We start from the raw sequence: 20,631 nt of genomic DNA, 5'->3' as shown, positions 1-20,631 counted from the left end.
GCTTTCACCTGTTTAATGATGACCATATACAGCACATTAAAAAGGGTCAGTCTAGAGCATGAAATGAGTCACTAGCATAAACTGTACTGCAGTTAAAATGGTTCAAGCCAATACTAAATTAATATCAATTTTAACTGTATAGAGTCCATGGCAACATGCCCGACCTTCCTTTAGGTCAGGGTTACCCAACTATGGTCAAGCAGAACTACACCTCAGTGCAGTCTTTTTTTACTACGATTTTACTGCTCACATCAAATGTTAGTTACCAGAATTAGTGAGTGTGTTAGAGCGGAGAAAGCACCAAACTGTGCTGGACTCCACCCTAGAGCACACCCTGGTTCTTATGGCACTAATAACAGGTCCTGCTGTGCCCCTCCATGTCAACAAAAGCCACCTCGTGGATGGTCCATAGCAACAGGCTCTTCCTTAGCAGTGGCATCATCTGCTATGACTGCCTCCTCTCTGACAGCTGTTATAGAGATGCTGCTCTTGTGTAGCTGGATGGTAAGCTGGACCCAGTCACCTGTATTTACCAGCAGGGGGCGCTGCAGGACCACAGCCGCCTGCTTCCAATGTGAGTCCTGGCTGAATGTGGTGACTGTCAAATCCACGTCCAGATAGATCTGGTACCAGAATGGGATGGCGGTCACTTTGCCAGGGGCAGTAACACGCACCTACAACAGATGAGAGAGAAGTGAGAATTTAAAGCAATATGAGGTTAAATTGTTCTTAACTCTTTTGTGCATTCTGCTTTGGCTGAGTCTCAGCTTGGCCTGTAGGAGAGCAGTACAGCCTGAATATCTGCATCACCTTTCCAAAGTAACCTGTGTCCTCTCAGCAGGTTATGTCATAACTGCACACTACCTGCCATGCTAACTTTGTTCTTGGTATGCTTTGGTAGTTTTAGCTTTAGGTTAAATTGTGTGTTTGCAACATATAAATCACTTCTTGTTAAAATAATAAAACCATAATTGTTAAAAACCATGTGAAGTGGACTAAAGGCTGTGTTTACATGTTAATGTTGAGAAAAACAAAACTGTAGCGGTAGCGGGATAACACAGCTACATGGTGACTGTCTTATCAGAAGGATGCTCTGTTGTTACATTTTTTGTGGTGTAATACTGGAATTCAACAATGTTTGATATCACATCCGGGTTATTTCACTGCTGCGGTATATGGCAAAAGTTGGGAAAATAGAACTCTTGATGTAATGTTCCGCTTACTAGCAGGGGAATTTTCCGTCACAGCTCCTCAATGGAACAATGGAATATGCGGTTTGCCATCAGCTGTCTACCACCAACATGTGAACCCTGCATTACAGGAACTATATGACTGACAATGTAAAAAAACTCCCTGTTCATGTTTCGTGGGGGAAGGCTGCTGCACAACCTTATTAGTTTAACAACAACACGTCTAGATTGCCTTACTCTGATGCCTCGACTGGTATAGTTGGCGTTGCTGTTCATGAGATCGAGGGTGAAAAGCTCTACTGGATCACTGAGGTGTGTGCACTCCAGTGTGGACAGGTCCAAAAATACATGAACAGGCACCTAAGTACAGATTTAACAACTGTTACATGTTAGGATTTAAACAGACATTCCTTTAAAAAAGGTAGTCAGGTTAAATCAAGGCACGATCTGTCAAATCTCAAAGTTATATAACTGTCCACCTTGTACAGAACTGCAACACCATGTCCTAACAGAAAGCACCGTGAACGAGAGACGACAAAATCGAAAATGAAGCTACAGCGACAGAACACGAGACGTCGCTTCTGACCGTCCCCCAGTTTATATTTTTGACATTCTACCAAGTGAAGGAAAAGAGGGAGCTCTGTTTTACTAATTTTTAATTCTGCCATATGTGTTTCAAGCAAGAGTATAAACATATGCCATATATATTTGCAGTTCCTAGTATGCATGACATGGACCAATTACCACACTGCAATTGTGATATGCCTTGCAGTATGTACTAAAAATATTACTGACCAAAATAATTTGCTTGTTGGATCATGTGAATGCTTTAAAACATCTGAAGAACACTGGCCTCAATAATCTAAAGCACACAATTATTGTTTAGAGGCTCATTTGACATTGCAGCTCTCTGCAGTTTGCCTACTGTCATATCATGATCATGATTAGCAAACACTATATTGTGCAACCACAGCTCATAGCCTTCATTCCCTAATGCAATATTTGCACAGTTTTGGCTTTTGCCTTAACAAAGCAGCACTTGAAGGAGTTCATAAATAGTGTCCTAATCTACAGGTGCTATCTTTTATATGCACTTTACACGTGGGTCCGGGTCAACAGGCTCCTGCACAGAGCAATGCTGAGTCCCTCACACCCCCCCTTTCTAGTCATGCTAAAAAGCATGACCCTTGACTGAGCACTTCAAAGACTACGGGAATAAACGTACCACCGTCCCATGAGTGCCCAACTGAAATTAGCGTGTAAACGCAACATTCAAAAGCTCTTTTCTGCTCCTGGTTGTACGGTTAGAAAATCCCTGATACCACTGAAATGGCATTTCAGCAATGGGATGAACAAAAAAAAAAAATCAAAACAATGGGTTAAGTACAAAGCACTGGTTATTAGCTCTTTAGGGACGAGAAACTACTGCAACCTATGAAACGTGCTTTGACGCAGCTTGTGTTCAGTTCTAAACTTATGCATTATGCCAGAGAGGAGTTAATATCACCAATAGTAGAGCTGAATGACAGATTATCTGCTACACAGATATTGCAGAATATACAAATGAGCCTCTTACCACTCTTTTTCTATACGACAATACTTTATTGTATGCTGTGAGCAGGGCTCAGAAACAGAATAATAAAAAAAATAAAATAATTAAAAAAAAATAATAATAATAAAATAAAATTTGGTCTGTTTGCTATCAGTTTGCTACCAATATTTTAACGTTTCTGTTCTTTTGTTTCAATGTTCCTAAACTGATGAGAACGAAAAACTAGTTAATTCCATTTTTTTTTTTTTACATAGGCTTTTTCTCTTTACGTAAACTTGCATTAAAATCTGTACACCTACCATTTTACAGAGATAGTTGTTTTTCTTTGGATGGCAATGATATAATAAAACAGAACGTTTGAAAAATGATTAAACTTGGTGGATGTGTTTGTTTTGATAAGGACACACAGGCTATGAAAGTCTACTGTTTGTGAATCAGTAAATTGCTCCAACAGCTCAAAATAATGTACCAGAGGTTATGATCAAAATAAGCCCAAATGCAATGTTGTACATTATCAAAGCAAAGCAGGAAAACACGTCCTGAACATTTTTTCCAAGCTATTTTCAGTATGATTCACCTGTCCTGTCATGTCCAACAAAATTAGCATACTTTGATATTCTAGGTTGTTCACTGTAGTAACTGCAAGCAATAGCATTGGTTTATTTGAGGTCTCAACAATGTTAAGGGTTGTCCCACTACTACCCCTTATAACTTAGTTACCCAAGGGGTAAAGTGATGCCTGAAAACAAGGGATAAGGTTAAAAATAAGAAATGTGAATGGGCCTTAAATATGGTATTTTCTACTAATTTTAGTTTGCAATTTCTTGTTTAACACATTGGGAAAAAATAAGAAACACATAAAATGTGCTATAACCTTCACGCAGACATCTTTTTTTTTTTTTTACAATATGTTAAATGTGCAGAAGTGTGTTCTCTGTAGAAGATGTGTTAACTTATTTTCACTCAAATCAGCAGAAGAGGTCATCAAACCATGGGCACCCACCCTTTTTTTTGTGATATGAAAAAAAGGCTACAGTTAGCTGGTTGATGAAAGGATGTTGCAGCCGCTTTTCATCAAACGTTTGGAGCCCCAGATGTGAGCATATTTATCAATCACAGATCTTTGTTGGAATGAATCAAGGCATTTAGATGATCCAACAAATGTTCATCATTTTGGTTAAGTGATGCAGGGCGATGACACATCTAGGGTTCGCCCATGTGTTTTTAGTAAATTGCAAAAATATTTCTATAGAACAATCTCTTCCTTCAAAATTGGACTGTACATTACTTTTTCCACACAATACTGTCTTTGTCTCACTCTTGCTGCCTTTCAGTAATGTTAATTTGACCCATGATACCACCATCCTATTGCGGTTTCTGTTATTTGATGTGTAACATTCAATCACGAACTTGAATACGAAAGGCAGTATATGAAGCAGGGGGTCAAACTTGGTTCCTGGTGGGCCACAGCTTTGCATACACTCTGTATTCAACTCAGAGGCTTTGGTGATGAGCTGATGAGCTGAGTCAGTTGTGCTTAATGAGGAAGAACACTAGCGGTGCTGTGGCCTGCCTGCACTTGAGGGTGACATATGCGATATAAAGAAAAGCTTACAGTGAACTGGTTGATGAAGGGAGCAATGTTGAATCCCAGCGTGGGATCTGTGCCCTGCACCGCGCTCTCCTGAAGCAGCGTGTCTGACTCCACCAGCAAGCCGTGAATGACAATGCGCTCTGGGAAAATACGCCCACCATCCTCCAAGAGACACCTGGATGACAATATGACACAGACAAGTTACAGAAAGTTAAAAAAGCTAGATTATAACACTCTCCTCTGCTAAAAAGAAAAAAAAAGATGGACCTCATTCCACGAAAGATTAAGTTAAAAGGGAATTACTAAAACTTAGTAGAAACTTACAAAGTCAGACTTGCAGGGCATAGTATTGCAAAAGTCCCCAAAGAAAACTTTTTTGCATTTTTTGGCTATTTTTCTATTATCAAGAGTACATGTACAATTCAGAACTCAGTGTAGGTTTACTGGTCATTTTGTGAGCACTGGTTCCCATCAGTACCAGTGTAAAGAAATTTGAATCAGCAAGTTTCTCAACAGTTAAGCATTTCATATCAAACTCTAAATGACCAATTACATCTTAACAATTGAATTATGCAGAAGCTTTGAAAAATTGGTGGAACTGTCTTTTAAATAAGGAAAGCTGAAGTGAAGCGAGCATTGGCAAAAAATAAAAGTGACAAATTTTTTGTCTTAATTTGCTACTTTAGATCTGCACTGGAGCTACGAGGCTAAGTAGCTAATAAGTAACTGAATCTTAAAGCCCACCAACTGGCATCATAGATCATCACACACTTACCTCAAACCTGCTTCTGTGTTGAGATGCTTACATTGTTTCTCACACTGTGTGTTATATAGAATAAAAACAGTGCTAGCAGTCATCTTAAAGCCTGAACCTCAACTTTTGTTTAAGAAGCAAACGTGTCTATGCCAACAGACTACATTTTTGGTAAGGGGAACCAAATTTGATTTTTTTTTTTTTTTTGCGGAAGTGTCACTTCAACAATAACCATCTCAAGACAAGTCTCTTCACCTAGCAAGTGTAGCTTTCTCCATCAGCCTCTGTCTGATCAAGCCGCAGGTTTCAATGCAGTCCAGCACAATAGCGCTCCACAGCTTTTCTGAGGCTGGCCTCTGCAGCACAGCAGAGTCGTCTTCCACGTGGCTGAGCCAAAACTCAAGTGCATTTTCCTCCACTCCGTTACTTTGAGCCAGGAGCCGCAGCAGAGCCTGATGCTGATCTTTCTCCACTGAGCTGTACGCCTGCACCAGACTCGATCCTGAATCCTGCCCCAGTCTAGCTGCCAGCAGAGAGAGCACGGAGAATCCTTCAGAGACGTCCAACATGTAGAAGGGCTCTGAAGACGAGATCTCTGACGCCTGCATCTCCCGAGATGACCTGAGGGCAAAAATGGGCATTTTAGCCAATTCTGCTATTCAAATACCAGCTTTAAATGAATAACATTAGAATCTCAATGAGAAAATATCTTAGATTTTTATTCATTAAAAAAAAGAAGAAAACACTGAGATTTAGCATGTAGCATAGGAGCTGATTCATACCTGATGAAGCCTTGCACTACACACACCTTCCTTACCAAACATTTTGTAGTTATAAAGCTATTTAGACAAAACACCAGTTTACAAAATCACCTTTTTTTATCCAAAGCATGCAACATTTAGCTCTTAGAATTTTGGGGCATAAGTAACTCAATCATATCAATCTTTTTTATTTCTCTAAATATACAAAGGTCTACTATCCAGACAAAATGATGTCTGCACCTGTTGTATTTGCAACAATACAACAATATAAATAAACTAATTTAAGTTATTAAATTATTATTTACAGCTCTTCTTTGTTTAACAGATTTTGACAACTGAAGACAGCATTAAATAATTCATAAATTTATAGCAAAACAAGTATATTACTACACCACTGTTGTGCTCACTGTTTTTAAAAAAAAAAAGATTAAAATAAAAGAGAGATTGTTTTAACAGGTGTGGGTTTCAACACTTCTCCACTTTTGTCAATTGAAGTTATAAATAAATAAACAAAATATCTCAAGGTCTGTAGGTCGTGTTATCTCATGGACACCAACCCAATCGGTACAGTTCATTACCCATACTTGCACACACCTCATTCAAAAACCCAGTTCAGTAAACAAATGCTAACCACAGTCATGCCTACCTGAGAGAGGTCAAAAGTTTTTCCACTGCCATTCGAAAGCTATTGTGGTAACTGACGTTGTTGAGCAGGGCGATTTCTGAGCACTCCAGCGTAAACATGTTAGATACTGTATCGTGGCGGGTCTGGAGGCTCGCCAGCGCACTACACAAATCCACCTCAGGATTCAGTGGCGCTACAGCGGAATAGTCATCTTCTTCCATGCTGTCAAGATGAAACATTTGGCCATCTCTCACTATGGCAACGCAGCACAGTCTCAGGTAAGCGTCCCTGCAGGAGACTTCCACCAACAGCTCGTCATTACGCTTCACACTGCAATCTGCACATGAGGGAGGAAAAAAAGTAGCTCTCTGTAGTGATAAAAGTGCTAAATAATAAACTGTAACAGACTGAGGGACTAGTTGTAATAGTTGCTAAAAAAGTAAAGATGCACAGTGATATGTGAATCAGCAGATACTGGCTTTAAAAAAATATATCGGCATTGGATGGATGTTTAGGTTTGGCTGATATATCAAAACGATGTTTAATGACAGTTATTGTACTCAATAAGAGCAGAATATTTAGGTGATGCCTGGTGACTATGCTAAAATGTATCCATTTTATTCACAATGCTAATCCAGGTAGATTTATTCCTGATTTATACATTTTGTCGTTTATTAGCAGATATGTACATGAAAGGTACATGAAAGAGTCCACAATTTCCATATTGATGCATCCCTAATAAAAAGTATGGTCAATTTCTGTTGAGCTCTATCTTGTTCAAAGTATATCTAAATACTCAAAATATATTCATCAAAATGAATATGATTAGTGAAAAGAGGCTCGTCAAGGCAGAGGCTTTTTTTTGCATAATTAAAAAATTCACTTACCCTCCCCACTGTGTTAAAATTTATGATTAACATACCAATAGAAATTATCCTAAATTACTTGTAAAATGTTACACTAACATCCATCTTACGCACAAACAAGCACAAGTAGGCACAATGTTCATTAAGTGCACCTACTTGTATCTGCACTCTTTGTCCACTTTATCAGCTTCACTTACCATATCAGTTCACTATGAAGTTCTACAATTACAGACTGTTGTCCATCTGTTTCTCTGCATACTTTGTTAGGCCATTTCACCCTGTTCTTCATTGATCAGGACCCCCACAGGACCAGCACAGAGCAGGTATTATTTGGATGGTGGAACATTCTCAGCACTGCAGTGACACTGATGTAGTGGTGGTGGTGTGCTAGTGTGTGTTGTTCTGGTACAAGTGGATCAGCTGCTGGAGTTTTGTGCACTTACTGTCCACTCTATTAGACATTCCTACTTTGTTGGTCCATGTTGTAGATGTAAAGATGATAGCTCATCTGTTGCTGCACAGTTTGTGTTGGTCATCCTCTAGTGCTTCATCAGTGGTCACAAGATGCTGCCCACAAGATGCTGCTGGATGAATATTTTTGATGTGACTATTTGTACTGAGGGGTTGAAAAACTCCTGCAGCACTGCTGTGTCTGAACCCCTCATACTACCCCTCATACCTGTAGCTACCCAACACTAACACACCATGATGTCAGTGTAACTGCAGTGCTAAAAAGAATAACCACCCAAGTAATACCTGCTCTGTGGTGGATCTTTGAGGGTCCTGACCATTGAATCACAGGATAAAAGGGGGGGGGCAAACAAAGTATGCAGAGCAACATATGGTCTTCAGTCTGTAATTATAGACCTACAAAGTGCGGTTATATGGTGAGTGGAGCTGATAAAATGGACAATGAGTGTATATACAGCAAGGTATAAAAAAAAATCTTGACAAATGATCTGACTGCTGTCAGAATTCGCTGATTATGTTGAGGAATACAAGATCATGTCCAAAAGCATGTTGTTTATGAACTTGTCTGACAACAAAAGAAGTCCATGTTACATTTTACCCCGTGTTAGGTTGTGTCCTACTCTCCAGTACACTGTTACATTGTTACTACAGCTTTGTAAGCAATTTCAGTCACCCTTAAAGTTTCGTACTACAGTAACTGTGAATGAACAAACACACAAACTAAATGACTAACTTTTTAACCATCAATTTAAATTGGCAAGAGACAAACTGTGCTCTCCTGTGTCCAAAAAGGAGAAACAGAAAGTAGGAGAGAGAAACTGAAAGAGCAAGAATGCCAAATGAGCTTAGGAGGTGCGTGAAGAGCAGTCCTGTAGGACCAGCATCTGAACGCGTCCTATCAGAGGTGCATGTGTATGTGTGGCTTGTGGCTGGGAGTTGGAGGAGCATGCATATTCATGCCCCATTAGAATTTCATGAACACTAAAGAGAGGAATCAGCGCTGGCGGGACGTCGGGGAAAGAGGATGTCAGCAATCACCGGAGGAGGAGGTGGAGAAAAAGGAGGATGAGGAGGGTGTTCCTCCCCAGACGCTGCCCCTGACAATTAGCCCTAATGCTATAGGAAGCTCTTATCAGCACTAAGGCTTGCCTATGACTGCAGCTGTGTCATAACAGAGCAACACTGATCAAAAATAGTCAAAAAATGCCATGAGTCACAGACACTAGTCGGGTAGAACCTTTAGGGCTGCTCCAGGGATTAGAACATATGATCCTTTTAGAAAAGTTTGTTGGTGAAGTAGAACTTTTTAAACAAACTTTAAGTATGCATTAGTGGTGGTAATAAATTGGTAATAAAGGTCTAATTTACAGCATAGACTACATTCAAAAAGTAGCCTGCATTTTTAAATGTCTTAACTTTATTAACATTTTGTTACACAGATACCAGACCAAGCGTAAATGTAAGACTGCAGCAGGACATGCTGAGGGCTGTCATTACACATCTTGCAGTGTAAAGTCTGATGTTGAAAATGTAAAATATGTTAATGAAATAGAACATGTTCATGTGGTATTGCATCACTGATTCGAGCAGCCATAAAGATCAGGCCAAATTTACAGTTGTAAGAACAATTTTCAAATTTCTTACAACTGTTTTTCAAATTTTCAGCATGATTTAATGGTTAAGATATAAACAGCTATTCCTAGTGGTTTGATGTGAAATAATTCATTTCAAAGTCAGGATTGTTGACAGTGGTGGTGATAGGATCCACATGACCAGCAGGTTTAAATGCCTCTAAAATAGGGCTGGGCAATGTGACAGTGTGTATCGTTATCATGATAAATTATGTCACAATACAATACAATATCATGATCCAATACAATATCCAAATACACTGACTAACTGCATGTTTCATTAAAAAGAGAGCAAAATTAGTCCATTTAAGCACTTTTAATGCAAGACAGTATGCCAAATATTGTTAGTTTTTGGTTGTATTTTTTAAAATATAGCATTACTGAATCTTTTTTCTCAGTTCCAACTGATTAGATGTCTGAAAAAATAAATATAGTGATATCATATATTGTGAAAATGTCTTTAAGCATCGCAATATTTCTACCATATTATCTACCTATACTCTAAAAGCGACATCACAGAAAATTATTACATGAAAATGGTTACACATACATTGCCTGATGCCTAAGGCATTGTTTTACAGACAAGATTTTGGCCTAAAATGTATTTTTTTAACATTCATTCAAGGTAGTAAAGTGCCTGCAAGTTGTTCTAAGGCAAACATATTTTTCACTAATTCACCATTATCAACATATAAAAGGTCAGAAGATATGTACAGATTCCCTAGACATTTTGGATATTAAATAAAATGACTATATACTGCGCTGTAGATATTGCGACCTCTGATTCCTGTCACTACCACTGTAAAGAAAACCAAATTGTTAAGTTTCTCTACAATGATCCATTTCACATCAAACCACTGTGAATGACTGAATAATGCGGAAAATTTGAAAAACCTGTGGAATTCCCCTTTATAAAGAGGATGTACAAAACCATATAGCAAAGTTTGGTAACACTTCATGTGCATGGTCCACTGTAGATGCTCCTTCTTACTTTAACTAACATTCAACTACCTATCTATCAAATGCAACTGAACCTGAAGTTGTGGGTGAAAGATTCTATTAAATCTAACCCTAACCTTAACCTCAAGGCAAAACCTAAACCTACTCCTAGACCTAACCCTAACCTTAATGTTACTGATAATCAACTATCACCAGAAAGTTTGTTAAAAACATAAGTATCTGTAGATCATCTATAGGAGACCATTCAAATAAAGTGTGACCAACGTTTTATTGTCTAGGACCTAGACTAAATCTAAGACTGAGACTACTGCAGGTCATTTGGCCTTGCTGCCATAGACAATTCTGTTCTGCATTTAACATTTTATTATCTGGAGACTGTCTTACGGGCTAGGCTTTGCACTGGGTAGATGGCCTGCTCCCAGCAGGTGTTCTCCTGAGGCCCGGTGGAGATGCTGTTCTCTTGGTCCAGGTGCAGCTGGAACCACACAGCCAGAGCATCCACAGCACCCTCCTGGGTCACCGGCACCCGCAGACGCATCACCTTCCTGGAGCACAGGCTCTCCAGCTCCTGCAGGAAAGAGCGATCATTTGTTAATGAGCAGTGTATGATTAAGAATATCGTTTATGTTTGTATGACAACTAGATCGATTTAAAAAGGTTTTTTTGACGAATTAGGCTGAGTTTTTGTCCAGCAGGTGGAGCTGTAGTTCTGAGATACTCCTCTACTAATGGAAAGAATGCCCCTTTGGACCATGTAATGCCAAGGTGCCAGGGTGAGGCACTTCTGAATCATTTGATTTATTTTGCAAGTCTAGTTCAGTGACCAAACAGAATACCCTACATTATGTAAGGTCAGCATATGGTGATAGATGATGCCCAAAATTCTTTTCATATTAAATTCCTTAGATTTTTATGTGATATGAAGGTATTTAATCACAGTACAACACAGGCATGACATGTTTCAACATATTCCATGTAAGGTTTTATACTGCAAGGTGTGTTGTGACAGGCCTCATTATGTTAGAGATTTAAATCAATAGAGTTCAAAATTGTAAACAGAGTGGAAAACCCTCAGGACCTTTAAGGCCTTATGACTTCTGGGAGCTAAAAAAAAAAATATACATCTGCAATTATTAATTCATTTCAATTCAACAGAATCATGCCTGTATTTAAACTCTGCAAGCATTAAAACATTACTCCTATTAAGTTTTGATTGGAAACAAAAGGGTTAAATTGTCCAATCATGAGGATTTTTAATTTTTTTTATCCCTGCATGGACCTGTGATGATATAGCCAAGTGAGCTCTCCCATTGATTATGCCTTCATGAGCTAAACTTAAGGCCTAACGCATCAGATCAATCATAAGTACAATCATCTTCGCTGGAGTCACTATAAAACTACTACAAACAAGGTAAAATACATGCTAATATGTTAGGCTTAATTCATACTTGGAATGTCTTTTACAAGCTTTAAACATCCTTGTTTAATCTAGAATGGCCATTAGCTTAGTGCTAACATACCAACAGAATCCCATAGGGGTGGCAGCAGATATTAGCATTATCACAGGAGGGGGGTTTTCCTATTTTGACATTTATGGCCCAAACTGAGCCCTAATACTCATGGTTCACCGCTGCTAAACAGTATAATTATTAGAGGTGGGCGATACGGCAATATAGATATATATTACAATAATTATTTTTTCAGACATCTGATCAGTTGGAACTGAGAAAAAAAGAATCAGTAGTGCTAAATGTTTCAAAAATTCCATCAAACACTGCAAATACAATGATTTTTATTCAGTATTTGGCATACTGTGTTGCATTAAATCCAGTTAAACTAGACTAACTTTGCTCTCTTTATAATGAAACACGTCATTGGTCAGTGTTCTACAAGTACATTGCCCAGCCCAAATATTTAGCACAACAGTATTACTGCGAACTGAACAACAGACTGATATTTTTTCTCCGCATACTCCTCAGAATACATCATCATAGCTGTGGTGCTGAACATAGGTGCGCATACCTGCACGTTATTGAAATTTATATCGAGCATTCTGCAGGGCTCTGTGAGGGCGGTGAAGCCTCCAGGCAGGCGGCTCAGTCTCTCAGTAGTGTAGGGCTCTGCAGATTCATCTGCATCAACCGAACAGCTTACAGGACTGCGGATCTCTCGTACTGCTTCCAGATCCAATCCTCCAACTGCAGACACACACAGCCTGCAAGCACACACATAAACACTACTGCTCGGAACAAAGCTCTGTGCTTCTGTTTGACAACAGCAGAGGAAGTGCATAACAGTTAAATAATGAGACGCCAGGTCAAGCAATTAAAACTTCAAGTTTGAACTTTACAAGAATTATAATTACATCTATAAAACATCATTAGTTTATGCTTACAACTCTCACCTGTGGTGTCTGCGGATCTCTTGGCACTCAACAGCCATTCCAAATACAGTTGCTCCACCAGGAATGACTCGGCCCGTTTGGGATGGAGCAGACTGAGGCTCTTCGGGATTCTTTAGGGAGATTACACATGTCAGTCACCTTTAAAAAGAGAATTCCACCACTTTTTCAATCGAATTTGCTTAATTAAATCATTAAGATTGTTCAGAGTCTTTTGTGAACTTACTGAGTCAGAATTGTTCACAGTAGTGGTGATAGGAACCAGATGTCTGGAGTGTTTATTGCCTTTAAAAGCTACCTCACAAAAAGTAAATGACTAAGAATACGTTGACCGATGCCTGAGACATTAATGATAGATTTGAGATCAAGTTTTGTCCTGAGATGTATTTTTTTTTTTCTATTCATAACCGATTTATATTTATTTTACCATTATCAGCATCACATGTACAAACACCTAAGAATAGGTTCAGTGGTCATTTTGGATAGTGAATAAAATGGCAATATTTATGTTGTAGACATCACAACCCCTAGATACTATCACCACCACTGTAAGGAAATCCAAGTCAGTATGTTTTTTCCACTGAACCATATCACATCAAACCACTCTGAAGTACTTTGTTTACATCCCAAAGATTGAATAACGGAGACATTGGAAAATCTGTGGAATTCCCCTTTAACAACAGCTTCAGAGTCTGGTCTATTATTGTAAATATCACAGTTTACAATATATTGATCCTAAACTAAACTTTTGCTGCTTTCAAGTTGCCTTGGTTTTACTGCAAAATCAGTTTCCTGCCAGCAGCCACCAGATAAACACCCTTTGAAGTCAGACGGTGACATTAAACTGGAACTGAACTGGCCAAACTACGACAGCAACACTATTTCGTCATCATAGCCGAGGAAAGAAGTGAACTGTCCAATAATGGAAAACAATCAGGCAATGCTGAAGTAAATGTAAACTATGCACAGTTGACCCACGTGTGATTTCTGCTAGGTCTGTGTGCAAAAACAACCGTAAAAGAGGCTAAAACTGGTATCTGCTACAAAAACATACACGTCAGGTGAACAAACGACTCCTTCGAGAAAATTACTTGCCAATTTGCACCTGAATACAGCATTAGTACTGACAAATGTTGTTACCAAAGATAAGCACCAGATGGCACTGTTGGTTACATTTGAAATTCTGTGCTCAGTTTTTACTCATATGAACAAACTTATATATGGTCAAAACTGGAACCACAGTTGATCTTGAAAAGTTCAAAAGTTTGGAAACTAATTTCTTAAAAACTAGTTTCAGTTTGCAGGAACCTACAAGACATTTTCGATGATAAGCAGAGCTCTAAATGATTTCATGATGATTGAGAAATCTGTACAGCAATGAGAATGAACTTATAAAGAAACTGACACCCACAACATGTTTGAAATTCAATAATCAAATCTCCTTAATTAAACAGTAATTATAGCTTATTATTTAATAACTCTTTTATATTTTTTACTATGTCCTAACTATATGCTGTTCCCAAAAGACCTTAAACTGTGAATAAAGCACTGGTTTAAGTTTTGAAGTCTAGTTTATAACATTTTAATCTACACTGTACATGTTATTATTAAATAACACTTATTAAAATTATAAGTGATTCTAAACTTTTGAGTGGTCCAAGCTAGTATTCCACTGTGGAGACAGGTTGGCAAAGTGAAATAAATTTGAGTTCAAACAAAACCAGTGCAGGAATCTGCATTTTATTTATTTTTGAAGTCTAAGCACTGACTGAAACCAGAGGCTTTCATATTACCAGCATTGCTGTAATGGAACAAGATGACAAAACTTTACTGTCAAGACACATAACCTCACTGAGAGGAATTGCTTACGGGTGGCGGTAGGAGCAGGTGCTTCCAGGCATGAATCAAACTCTCGATGATCCCCTCCCCGAGCAGTCCAGCATCCACAGTTTCTGTCACAACCAGAGACACCCTTTCAAAGAGAAACATGACAAATTTCACAGTAAACAACCGCGCCCTCAAAGGATTTCACAGCATTTTCATAAAATGATTTAGATAAGATTAGAGAAATGTAGTAAGTACATTTTTTAAGTTACAAGTTTAAAAACAGTCACTCTTAAATAACTTTGTATACTTTTAAATAAGTTCACATTTTAATAAGCAAATACACTTTAACTTAGGTTATTTAAATTTTAAATAAGTGAGCGAGTAAGTACACTCTTAAGTAAATACAGTGCTGTGAAAAAGTATTTCCCCCCACTCGATTTCTTCTATTTTTGGTAATTTGCCACATTTAAATGTTTCAAATCATTCAACGGATATTAATACAAGATAAAACCTGCACAAGTAAACTTACACTGCAGCTTTTAAATGATCATTCTATTTATTGAAGATAAAGCACAATTAAAAAAACTTTATCACTCATGTTAAAAAGTAACTGCCCCCCTAAACCTAATACTTAGCTGCGCCACCCTGGGCAGTAACTGCAATCAAACATTTGCGAAGAGTCTTTTATATTGCTGTGGAGGAATGTTGGCCCACTCTTCTTAGCAGAATTATTTTAATTCGGCTAGATTAGAGGGTGAGTATGCCCGTTTAAGGTCGCGCCACAGCATCTCAATGGGATTCAAGTCAGGACTTTGACTCGGCCACTCCAAAACCCTAATTTTGTTTCTTTTGAGCCATTCAGTGGTGGACTTGCTTGTGTGTTTCGGACTGTTGATGTTCTTACTCTGGAATGCGGTATTAGCTTTAAGTCAGATGTAACGGGACCCATGTCTTCTAAAAGGTTCCATCTTTGACTCATCAGTTCACAGAATATTATATTAGGGGTCATCTAGATGCTTTTTTGGCAAATGCAGGACATGCCTTTGTGCTCTTTTTAGTCAGCAGTGGTTTGCATCTTGCAGCTCACCCATGGATGTCATTTTCACCCTGTGCCTTTCTTACTGTGGAATCGCATACATTGACCTTAACTGAAGCAAGTGAGGCCTGCAGTTCTTTAGATGTTCTCCTGAGTTCTTTTATGACCACCTGCAAGAATCATTGATGCGCTCTTAGTGAAATTTTGCTGGGCCGACAACTCTGTTCACCACTGTTCTAACTTTTCTCCATTTGTGGATGTGTGGTTCACTGGAGTCCCAGAGCCTTAGCAGTGGCTTTTTTTGCATCTGTATTTGAACATCTTTAGAACTTGGCATCATGTGCTGCTTTTTAAGACTGTCTAGCCTGCTTCACATTGCCAGACTGGTTCTATTTAATTGATGTTTAGATTCAACAGGTCTGGAAGTAATCATGCCTAGGTGTGACTGGTGAAGTTAAACCCAATAGTCAATTGAATTTGGTTAACCGGTTGATTTAGTAGCTAAGGAGGCAGTTACTTTTTCACATAGGGCCAGGTAGGGCTAAAAAAGCATTTTTCCTTCAATAAATGAAATCATCATCATTTAAAAATATCATTTTGTGTTTTCGTAGGTATCTTGGTCTGATATTAAAAGTAATTTGATGATCTGAAACATTAAAGTGTGACAAAATGCTAAAAAATAGGAATTGAGAAGGCACAAATACTTTTTCACAGCACTGAAAATAAGTAAGTACATACGCACACATTTAAATAAGCTTTTAAATAATTAAGTACACTCATAAGTAAGTGCACTTTTAAATGGTAAATAAGTACACTCTTAAAGAAATGAGTAAGTACACTTAAGTAAATAAATAAGTTTACTTAAATAAATATGTATATAGACTTTTAAATAAGTGAGAAATTAAGCACACTCCTAAGCAAGTATATTTTCAAATAAGTAAATCAGTACACTTTTAAGTAAGTAGCTTTTAAGTAATTAACTAACTAATTGGCAAATATGATTTCTATATAGATAATGAAGAGTCACCTGGTTGGAATATCTTTTGGAATTTCCATCTCCAGTGATTTCATGTGTAGAATCTTGATGCTATCTGCCATGCCGTTGGCTGAAACCACCTCACATGCCAGTTCATACATAGTCTTAGACAGCTCACAAGCGTAGACTTCCCTAGCTCCTGCTTTCTTTGCACACATCCTGAAAACACCCAGCACAGACAGAATACACATAAGCTGAATACGAACACCAAATATATTTCAGAAAAACAAAAATGAGAAAGAAAGCCCTCTCCAAAAACAATGCATTTCTAAGTGCATTACTGTCACTTATTTTACTGTATTATTAACTGTTGCACAGTTGTCTACTGATGTTTCATGTTAAGTGTAACACTGTGTTCTGGAGAAACTGTATTTTGTTCCTCTTTCAAAACATGGCTGTGATGAAAAGACAAAACAGTAAAAGTTTGAGCTGACTTCAGTCGATTTCTGTATCAGATCTTACCCAAGGATGCCTGTGCCTGTTCCTATGTCCAGAACTGTGCTACAGCCCTCCTGCACCGCCCGCTGAATGGCAAGCTGGTACTTGCGGTTTCGCCCATGGTCATTGAGCATTAAGAAATGCCAGCGCTCCACCAACCAGTTAGCCACACGATAGAAGTTCTCCTTTGCCTCAGGGAAATCTGGCCGCAGTTTGAGGGCTTTGTGGAAGTGTGCTGCAGCCTCGTCCCTGAAACCCATTCTGAAACATGAGAAACAGGAAATTACAAAAACACTTCCATGGTAGTTTTAAAGCAGATCAAGAATAATTTGTAGTAGGAGTAAAAGCAGGGGAATTCTGCAAAATTTTCACAATGTCTGCATAATTAAATGATTAAGATGTAAACGAAATCAGTCAGAGTGGTTTGATGTGAAGGGCTCCATTCAAGAGACACTTACTGAATCAGAATTGCTCTGAAAGGTGGTGATAATAACCAGACGTCCAAATGTTTAAATGCTTCTAAGAGTTATTACATGAAATATTTACAAATATGATACCTGATGCCTGAGGCATTTTAAGACAGTGAACTCAAATAGGTTTTTTAAAATACAAGATGGACAGGTCCACATTATAAGGCACAATAGTTCATAAAGATTTTTTTTTTTGCTACTTTACCATTATCAACATTACAAATAAAACCCAGAAGAAACATGTAAATCCACTACTTATTGTGTATAGTAAATAAAATGGCTATATTTGTGTTGCCGTTCCTATCGCCACCGTTGTAAAGAGGTCTGTTGGCAAGTTTTTCTATGATAAAGTCATTTTTTGACATTGAGCCCCTCTGAATGACTTGGCTTACATCTCAAAGTCTGAGTTACACAGATATTTTGATAAATTCCCCTGTAAAGTTAATAAATGAATAATAAACCTGTAGTTTAAAGGGTTAGCTTGGAATGTGAGTGATTGATGTGATGAATAAATTTACAAAAGGCAAATCAGGGCAACCATTTGAGTCAGGATGGCAAAAGACAAAACAGAGTAAACAGTACCTGAAGAGATGCTCTCCCATGCTGTTAACAATCACCTCATCAGCAGGAAACAACTCCAGAGCTTGTTCATAGCAGTCGAAGAGGTCCTGAATGCGTCCAAGACAGTCCAGCTCGTCAGCCCACTTGAAGAGAGTGAATCTGAAGGATTCCTGTTAAACCAAGCGGACACACATGCAGTACTGCTGCCTTGCTTTGAAGAAAACCACTGACACCAATGACCTCTTCAGTCTCTACTGAATAACTACAATACTCCACTTAGGAAGCATCATTGTGCCTGGGAAGAAAGAAGTATGGAGCAATGAAGTGAGAAGAAAACATTCTGCTTACTCTGGCAAAGTCCTTTAAGACCGGGGCCAGGTTCAGGACAAGAAGGTAGTGGACAAAAGCAGTGCCATAGTCTTGTTGGAGCAGGCATTGCTGGGCACTTTCAAGTGACCTTGAAATGAGCTCATTTCTAGCAGGATCTTCCCTTGGTTCCCTCGGGCCTCTCCTAGGACGCCTCGCCTTCTTTGACCTCGCCATTTCATTGGGCATTTTGAAAGAACTAAACAGCACATGGGGAAGTATGATGGGAATTAAGAAGCTAGAACATTTCCATTTTATACAACTTTCTCAAGCATTCCTGCAAGATTAAGTCTCAATTCTTACCAAGAAAAAATAACCTGTTCATTTAAGGGGAGTTATTTGCATCTGATGTAATGAATACCATGAAGGCCTCCAGAAATACTACACCATACTGTCTAGATAGCGTACTACATGAGACCTAACATGCTATTAATTTTTTTCCATATAATCAGTTAAACAGTAAGAGATTAAACCACTTGTGAAAGTAACTGTGAGTTATATATTGATGATGCTACTACTACTACTACTGAATCACAGACCTATTGCCGGTTTCCTTGATGTGGATTAAACCTAATTTCGGACTAAATTTCAGTGTCCATGCAGAAGTATATCCACAGAAATTTATTTTAGTTTAGACTTAGGCTTAATCTGGATCTGGGAAATCTTTTTATGTAATAATCCATACTACTGTAAAATGGAGTCCCTATGTCGAAGTCCCTGTCCCCTCAGCTGATCCCATCAGAGAGAGTTCCCTTTCCTGCAGGACATGGGTTGGGTGTGGTTTCTGTGTTCAAAGACAGACAAACAGGACACAGCAATTTACACACAAAATGTTACATTTTGGCAGTGATGGATCAATTAATACCCCACACTAAATATCTCCAAATCATAATGAGAACAATACAAAACATCTGATGCTACATGGTGTAGATGGATGGTATTGGATGCTACTGAATGTCGCTGATTGACCAAACCTGCCCATGTGAATTTAAACTTAATACTGCTCTGGGATCTCTCATGACTGCAGTGAAACATCAATATTAAACCATTACTGAAGCATGGGAAATTTAATGGACAAAAAATTACTTTAAAGTGGAATTGCCTTCAAAAATGAATGCCTGATGAAATTGTTGGGATTCAGAGTCATTCACAGTGGTGTGATGTAAAACGCTCTATTCTAGGGAAACTTACTGAGTCAGAGTTTTTCACAGTCGTGGTGATAGGAACCAGACATCTAAAAAGTTTAATGCCTCTGAAAACTCCCTCACAGAGAGTTCATACATGAAATGGTTAGATATATCCTGCCAGATATCTGAAATATTGTTTTATGATAGTTTGGGGATGACATTTTGGCTTAAAATGTAATTTGATCCATCAAGAATACGCTGCTTTATGCGCAAGGTACTGTTTTATAAGACAGTTCTGAGAGAAGGTTTTCAAATTTAATACTATTTTTTCATAATCAACATTACACAAAAAATGTAGGGGACACACGTAACACTGGTCATTTTGGACAGAAATTAAAATGGCTATATTTGCATTACAGACATCACAACACCTGGTTCTTCTCAGCACCATAGTAAAAAAATCTGACTCAGTAAGTTTCTCTTCACATCAAACCACTCTGAATGTTTTTTATTTTACATCTCAGCCATTAAATTATGCAGAAATTCTTAAAATCGGGCAAATCTACCTTTAAGGCTTTTATTACATGGCAGCGGCTTAATATGTCATTAAACGACTTTTGAGAAATTGAAAAAAAAAGAAAAACTATTCAGCGTCTTTAGTTAACGTTACCCACACAATAGCCTCTGTGCTAAAGCTAACAAGCACTGACACGCACTCAGTTTAACACCCGCAGTGTAAGAAATGCCTACATACCTCCCAGTCATATCACCATCATCACATAAGCATAAGTAAAACCAAATTCTATTACATTCAACATCAATTAAGTAACACTTTAGTGCACCTATGCATTAGCTTGTTCGGCTAACGTCGTAGCCAATAAGCCGCTGTTCACCCCATAAATAAAACCGGGAGGAAAACGGGACCAAAGCTGACCCATGGTTCCGCTTAAGATTAAACCACATGA

General features: G+C 38.3%; 1 protein-coding gene across 4 annotated transcripts; it reads right to left on the bottom strand.

Annotated features, from left to right (window-relative positions):
• Positions 1-119: 119 nt before the first annotated feature.
• On the bottom strand, positions 120-20,570 carry prmt9 (protein arginine methyltransferase 9). 4 transcript variants are annotated; one of them, XM_036574921.1, is made up of 16 exons: positions 20,421-20,570; positions 19,731-19,773; positions 19,225-19,323; positions 18,522-18,738; positions 18,195-18,343; positions 17,167-17,403; positions 16,696-16,863; positions 14,675-14,777; positions 12,809-12,918; positions 12,427-12,619; positions 10,789-10,972; positions 6,498-6,813; positions 5,346-5,711; positions 4,358-4,511; positions 1,428-1,550; positions 120-674 (listed from the first exon to the last, which is right to left on the bottom strand). In XM_036574921.1, exons 4-16 carry the CDS (start codon positions 18,726-18,728, stop codon positions 381-383), a joined length of 2,604 nt encoding a protein of 867 aa, XP_036430814.1. In that variant the 5' UTR covers positions 18,729-18,738; positions 19,225-19,323; positions 19,731-19,773; positions 20,421-20,570; the 3' UTR covers positions 120-380. The 4 variants fall into 4 exon arrangements, with proteins under 4 accessions (XP_036430814.1, XP_036430816.1, XP_036430813.1 ...); XM_036574923.1 differs by lacking the exon at positions 20,421-20,570 and adding an exon at positions 20,233-20,384; XM_036574920.1 differs by lacking the exon at positions 19,731-19,773.
• Positions 20,571-20,631: the final 61 nt, after the last annotated feature.

The sequence above is a fragment of the Colossoma macropomum genome, unplaced genomic scaffold, assembly GCF_904425465.1.
Source record: "Colossoma macropomum unplaced genomic scaffold, Colossoma_macropomum, whole genome shotgun sequence".
Taxonomy (NCBI): Eukaryota; Metazoa; Chordata; class Actinopteri; order Characiformes; family Serrasalmidae; genus Colossoma; species Colossoma macropomum.
Note: the sequence above shows the minus strand (reverse complement) of the source record. Positions and strands in the feature narration are given on the sequence as shown.

Excerpts from the sequence above, each read along its gene's own strand:
- prmt9 (XM_036574921.1), bottom strand. The coding sequence starts at position 18,728 with ATGCCCAATGAAATGGCGAGGTCAAAGAAGGCGAGGCGTCCTAGGAGA. Across the intron at positions 17,404-18,194 it reads ATGGGAGAGCATCTCTTCAG|AATGGGTTTCAGGGACGAGG; the intron begins GTACTGTTTACT and ends CTCATGTTTCAG. Across the intron at positions 12,620-12,808 it reads GAGATCCGCAGACACCACAG|GCTGTGTGTGTCTGCAGTTG; the intron begins GTGAGAGTTGTA and ends GTGTGCTTGCAG.